The sequence below is a fragment of the Rhopalosiphum maidis genome, chromosome 1 (assembly GCF_003676215.2).
Source record: "Rhopalosiphum maidis isolate BTI-1 chromosome 1, ASM367621v3, whole genome shotgun sequence".
Lineage (NCBI taxonomy): Eukaryota > Metazoa > Arthropoda > Insecta > Hemiptera > Aphididae > Rhopalosiphum > Rhopalosiphum maidis.
Window position 1 is genome coordinate 17,869,085 of NC_040877.1, and position 7,544 is coordinate 17,876,628.

The following is a 7,544-nucleotide window of genomic DNA, read 5'->3' on the forward strand; positions in this document are numbered from 1 at the left end:
ATAGGCGTACGGTATATGTTTTTATGCGATGCTGCAAACCTGTTTCAGCTGGAGAACTGAAATGATTATATGGAGTATATACTAACGCGTGTATATTGTATATTACAAATGTTGATTTTGTGCCATATGATTTATGCTACCGACATTTGTAATAGACAGTGTGTTGTACCTGTGTTTCGTGAATATTTGTGTATTTTTTCTTGTTAGTGTTTGAAAAAATTTTTGTTCTCAAATTTATTAAAAATGTCTGTTAGCAATAGTGATACTCGTAGCCAGACTAAACAAATTGTTTATAAAGTGTATACGTTTCTAAAACAACTGTCAACAAGACCAGATTTAAGCGCCGATTTTTTTAAAAATACACAAATACGTACTGCTGAAGCTTGTGGATTGTCAGAGCGCACTGTCCGACGTATTTGCTCCGAAGCAAAATGTAAAGCCGAAGATTCAACGTCAGTTATGGTATTTAGGTCTCCGCGCAAAGGTTACAAACGTGCGAAAATTGTGTCGGAGCTCAACGATTTCGACTCAGATGTTGTTAGGAGAACTGTGCACGAGTTCTACGATCGAGGTGAATACCCAACTACACAATTGATATTAAATGCTTTAAGACAAAAAATCAATTATTCCGGATGCTTACGCTCGATGCAATATCTGTTAAGGAATTTGAAATTTTCTCATAAGAAGTGTAATGATGGCCGTAAATTTTTTATGGAGAAAAATGACATCGTTGCACTTCGATGTAAATTTCTTCGAGAAATTTGTGCGTTGCGCGAAATGAAAGATGATCGCCCAATCGTTTATATTGACGAAACACGGGTTAACCAAAACCATTCGGAGTCAATGATATGGCAAAATGAATATGGCACTAAAGGATTGAAAGGAAAAGGAAGTAACAAAGTTATTGTGTATCATGCTGGATGTGCTCGTTACGGCTTTATTCAAGGGTCCAAACTAGTATTCCGTAGCAATATATTAGGCAATACCGCCGACTATCACAGTCAATTGAATGCCGAAATGTTTAAAAACTGGTTTATTGAACTTTTAAACAATCTGGAAGAACCGTCTGTTTTAGTAATGGGTAATGCGTCATATCATTCGTTATTGGTAGAAAACCACCCAAAAAGTAATTGGAGAAAATCGGACATACAAAAATGGTTAAGCGAAAAAAATATTGAATTTCATCCGCTTGAAACATTACCGGAACTTCATCAAAAAGTTAAAGCCTTGATTCCGCGCCAAAAGAAATACTTGCTTGACCAAATTGCGTTAGAAAAAAACCATGAAGTAATACACCTACCTCCTCGTCACTGTCAATACAACGCAATAGAACTTATATGGGCCCAAGTTAAACGTCAAGTAGCAAAAAATAACAATACGTTCAAGATGGTTGATGTCGAACGTCTTACCCATGAAGCGTTAGATGCGGTAACCAAAGAGGATTGGGAAAATTGTGTAAGGCATACCGAAAAACTACAAGAATCGGATCACCGAAAGGAAATTCTTAGGGACGCCTTAATGGAACCAGTAGTTTTGTCCATATTGCCCGATAACAGCGATTACAGTGATGATGAATCAGAGATAGAGCAATTGGAATAACTAATATTGATTATAATTTTAAGTATATATGTATTTGTAGACTGTTTTGTAAATATTATTGACCATATTATTAATAAATGTTTAATATTAAGTATAGATATTAATAATATTTAATTTTTATTGTATGTGTAAACATTTTTTTTTTGACTGATTTGCAATTAATACGTTTTATGTAATATATTATACTATGTATTGAAATAATGTTTTATACTGATCATTTTTTAAACCATTTTCTCTCGTAATTCGTATATAAATTTAAAAAAACGCGGCAATTAGTTTTACATTAAATTTATGATAACCACTGGTTAAAAATTGCCGCTAGTGTCGCGCCAGTCAACGGCCAGTTTTCGTTAAACGGAATAGACTCATCTGTCATGCTGTTAAATTGCATACACAAAGCGCCGTATCAAAATTAATGTATCTATAAGCGATTCTTTAAGGGGGGGGGGCTGAAGCGTGATTCATTTTCGGTCGAAAACATAGCTCACCACTTCAATCACTACGCCCAATATAATGTTCTGATATTAATTTTAAAAGCAGATTTGAATTCGTCACTAAATTATCTATGTTTTGACAATTTCATTTTTTTGATTTTTTTTTTTAGAACTTAATAGAATAATATATTATGGTTGCAACTTACAACCTACATCGATTCGATTTTAAATTAGAACACTTATTTGTGGTTACCGTATCTTACGTGGTTTGTATTTTGTGTGATTATTTTAACAGCATTTCATATATCTTATTTGCATACATATTGAGTATAAATGTACAATAATAATACGACTATACGAGTATAACACTGCAGAATAAGGAAAAAGTATTGAAAATTTTGTTCTAATTCAAAAATAATAATCATAGAAACTTGGAACTTTTTTTACCGCTACATTTATTTTTTCTGCACAGCGATAAGTACGGGTTTATATTAGATCTATACCGACTATACCAAAAGTATAACTATAGTTCATGATATAGGTACCATCAGAGGCGGATCTAAGATTTTTTACCCCCGGGGAAAATATTAAAATTACCAAAAACGAGGATTGTCAAATAAAATGTCAGGATAATGTGTGGCTTTAAAATGTTCATACTTATTTTGACCTTCTAAAGATACCTCAAAAGTATTCTCATTATTAACTTGATGACAATTCTCACTTATATTAAATGTTATGAGTTCTAAGTCATTGACAGTTATATTTTTTTCATTTATCTTAACATCCAAAGAATCGTCATTAGTAATTTTTTCATTTAAATTGCTATTACAACTTATCAATGGTAATGGTTCTTTTATAATCGTGTTTTCATTTTCATGTTGTTCAATATTTACTTCATTGACATCAACATCCAAAGAATCTTCAGACTTATCCACATTTTCACACTTTAACCAGTTTTTCCGCGTTTTTTCCCACTGTTTTGCTAATTGTATCTTTTCAGCTTCTATCTTCTGCTTTCTATTGCGAAAAAATGAACCTGGAGGCCGCTTTGACATTTTCGTCCTTAAATGTATTAACATTTTTTTTTGAAATTTTAAAAATTTAATAAAATCAGTCTTAAGTTCTGAGTGAAGCAAAAAATGTATTGATATCATTAAGAATTATAATTATTGAATTACTTAAATTAATATTATATTGCTTACTGTAATATAATTAAAATTATAAAATATTGAATAATTAACTACATTTACGAATTAAGGTAATATGTAGATATATTGTTACACTCTTAATTACAATTTACAATACATTATAAATTGAGGCTCATAGCACCAATAAAAATCTACAAAAAATAATCTCTCGTTTTATATTTTTTCCTTTTTTTAAGTTATCCAAAATTGGATGGAAAAATACTATTTTATAAAACAAATACGCCAATAACTTAAAGTTGCTGCTTTTTTAAAAATAATATAATATAATATAATTTAATATAATAACATATTAACATAAATCATAATATAATTTTACTAATTAAAACCACTGAAGCGATGAATGCAACTAGATATCTTTATTTAGTTTATGGAATTAAAATTTTTTTACAACATTAAAAACTTAAAGTGGTTACATATTTTTTTTCGAAATAGGGTATTTAAATAGAAACTGTTTATTTTTGTTTGTATTCAGTCTGCAATAGTAAACATTAAACAATTATATAGGTATTATATTTTTATATATTTACTATTTACATAATAAACCTTAATTTAAAAAATAATTAAACATAATTTTATTTTTTCATCAATTTCAGTTTAAGGCATTAATATAAACAATAATAATATATATTATAATTAATCTATTCTGTGGACTGTGGTGTAACCAAATTTAGACTATATCAAAAAGATTCAGTTTAAAGTGATTAACAAATTTTCAATGAATCGGACTAAATAGCATAGCATTGGTATGCCTAAATATTTTTAAAAATTTGAGTGGCCTAACCCACATTAAAACTTAATCAACGTTAATTGAGTTAATGCTTGATAGTTAGTTTAAAAAGCAAGAAATTATATATAAAACGTGAGTTTATTATTTTCCTTAGAGTGGATTTTATAAGAAAAAAAATGTTGCAAAATAATCAAAACTTGAATAGGCACCTGTCCTATATAAAAACACTTTTGCTGTTTTGGTTCTGTGTGCCTCAATTATAATAGACCTTTATAGTGAAATATAAATTCGTTTATTCTGATAAAGATACAAAAATTTAGATTTTAGACCAATAAAAAATGTAATCAAATTATAAAAATAAAATCTTTTTTTTTTAAACATAAACAAATGTATAACCATCTTGGTAAATATTATAATATATAATAATATTATAAAATATTAACATAATTTTCAATAAACAGATATAATATTATATCGTACGTTGATTGATAATCTTATAAAAGTTATTGTGTAGGTATCAGACCAGACATTTTAACGAAAACACAGCATTAATAAATACCTAGTTTGACACTATCACTCAGAATCTTAATAATTATAGACTATAGTAGGTATATACTTATTACTTATACTTATACGAATCTATTTATAATCTTACCTTTAACTAAAATGATGTCTATTGTCTATAACTAACTGGCTATTCCGTGCGTAGAGAGGTTCAGCCGCGCTTTCAAATGGCAAATGGCAGAATTTGTCACTGTGGTCTGTGGTAATTAATTTTGTACTATTTTTATCCGCGTCATCGCCGCGCGTCGACGATAACGTACATATTAATTATTATATTTATATTTATTATTGATAATATATGTTTATATTTAATTTGTATTATTAGTCTGTCTCTATAATCTATATGTACTGTCGACCGTCGACGTACGCCGCCGATCGCGCAGCTACGCGATCTAATAATAGAATGATTAATTATTTTACGCCATGAATGATTTTATTTTTATTTTTCATTATTAAGTGAAATAAAAATATTGTACCTACTAATACCTATTGTTTGTGTATAGATTGTAATTATATTTTAATAAAAAATTAGAAAAAAACTTCTAAAACCAAACATTAATTTAAATACCTACAAAAAAATTACGCCTATTAAAATTTTACGCCCGGGGATCAATCCCCGGCTTCCCCCCCCTAGTTCCGCCTCTGGGTACCATAGTACCTAACCAGCTAATCGGGATAATGGCTCATGTTATAAATTATAATTATATTATTAAAAATGCTGTCATATATGGTAGACCTATGTGTATAGGTTCACAGATATGTTTATAATACATTAATACAAACGCTATGGTTCATAATGTTCATATAGTAAACAAATTACCAAAATAGATTAAATAGAGAGGACAGGCCCAACGTGTGATCCACCGACGAATGCATTGTCTAACCTGCGATATACAGGAAAAAAGTATTATACATACCAACTATATACTTTATTATGCGTCATGCTACTATTAGAATAGAGTAATATTATATACTTGCTAAAATGTCGTTCTTGAACTTTATAGAGAAAAAGTGTTCTTTAAACCTGAAAAATAAAAATCATCAAATATTTAACTTTTTCTCATTGGATGATACAATCTCCGCCATCCTTCTTTTAGTTTGCAGCAGAGCTATATTCACCAATTTATCATTAGACAGGATAGGACGATAGGCAATTGCCTATGGCCTCCGTTATTAGAGGACCTCGGATTATTATGAACCTTACTTTTTTTTTTGAGTACCTACTACTTTTATCATATAAAATAAATATAAGAAACATATAATATTTAAAAAAAAAATAAAATAATTAATCTTTATCAGCGTAAAATGTGAATGAAAATAAATACAAGTCTATTTGTATACATACTGGAAACACTACACGGGCCACCAGTCACAATAAATATCACGGTATATATCAATATCTTCTTTAAACTTTGATAACATCATAAATGTATTTGCTTTAAAAACAGCAAGAAAAGTAATGTTATAAAATAGCTTATTTATTATTTCTATTATAAATACAAAAATGTATTGTTTTTTACAGTTAATAATTAATATAAAAAAAAAATGTTAAATTTTGTTTTCAATTACAATAATAAATATATTACACATATATATACGTAATTAGTTAATTAATAATAGGTACAAGAATGAAGAAATCTGTAGCTTGTAAAGATAAAAATGTATATAACATTATAATTATGTTTGTGAAAATGAACCTATAAGTAAATACTATAATAAATTGTGATAAATTATTATTTTGTTTTATACAACTCATTTGTGGAAGGGTGCCTATATACACTATTGTTGACAGAGGGCCACATTTTTTTTTCTTGCCTAAGGCCACAAAATACCAAATTCAAGTCCTGGTTTACAGCCTATAATAGTACGGAGAGGCATCATTAACTGATATCCACAATTATTTTATATTGTTTGATTATCCAGGTATAGATATCCAGTATTAAGGGGATTGAAAGCCGTGATTTTCTATCTATTTTGTTTAACGCATCTGTTCTAGATTTTGTATTTTTGATTTTAAATATTATAATTTCTTCAAAAATTGAAATATCCCATTTTTTTATTTCTCCTTCTATAGAATTTAAAGAGGTAAAAATCAAAAATTTGAGAAAGTCGATGTTAAGTAGTCGAAAAATTTAAATTAATTTTTAGAATTCTTATTGTTTCACTAGATCATTCGGCGGTACGTGGGAATAAAAACACGTCCAAATCCCTATATATTCTAAGTGGATTAGACAGAAAAACACAGCTTACAAAGTTTGACAAATAAGTCCATGGGCTTTCAGAGTACTGTATGCTCACCACCAACTGCTGTGACTACTGTGAATCGTTATACTTCTTTTTCTATAATTTTCAATATATATTTCTATATTGAATAATCGACTTTCAATTTTATTGTCATAATGATTGCACAACAAATCGAATAGGCACCTATGAGCCCTGCTGTATTTGATTTCCGTAATTCCATTGGTTATTTTCTGCCGTAACGTCATGTTCACCATTTAAAATACATTGAATGGAAAGGGGATGGTACTTTAAGAATACAAAACGTAAAAATGTAAAATACACTTACTAGGTACATTTTATAGTTTATAGTGTTTTTATACACGGATATAAAAATAATAATTATTGAAATATAATAAAGATGTGTAATAGTCAATACAATACATTTCCCACAAAATAATATCATGCCCTACCCATCCATTGAAAGGTACTGAGTGAATAAAATATGTTTGTGATGTAACTGAAATTTTTTCGTTACACCAACAATTTTGTGCCACTAATGAGGTAAACAATAGATTTTCTTTTCTATTATAAATTAAGTTGTATAAATTACACACAATAATATAATAATAATATATTACTTTTAATTAGTAATTTCATATTGTATCAATATAATAATCGATAAATTAAAACTATAAAATTTTTTTTGACTAACAACAACTTATAGTAATATTTGTTTTGTTTAAAAATATATATTAATATTATAATTAAAAATAATAACTAGTAACGTAA

The 7,544-nt window shown here is 28.3% G+C and overlaps 1 protein-coding gene across 1 annotated transcript; it reads left to right on the plus strand.

The window, feature by feature from the left end:
- The first annotated feature begins 243 nt into the window (after positions 1-243).
- Positions 244-1,599, plus strand: LOC113560022. The gene has a single exon (XM_026965831.1). The coding sequence runs from the start codon at positions 244-246 to the stop codon at positions 1,597-1,599; it is 1,356 nt and encodes a 451-aa protein (XP_026821632.1).
- The last annotated feature ends 5,945 nt before the right edge of the window (positions 1,600-7,544 follow it).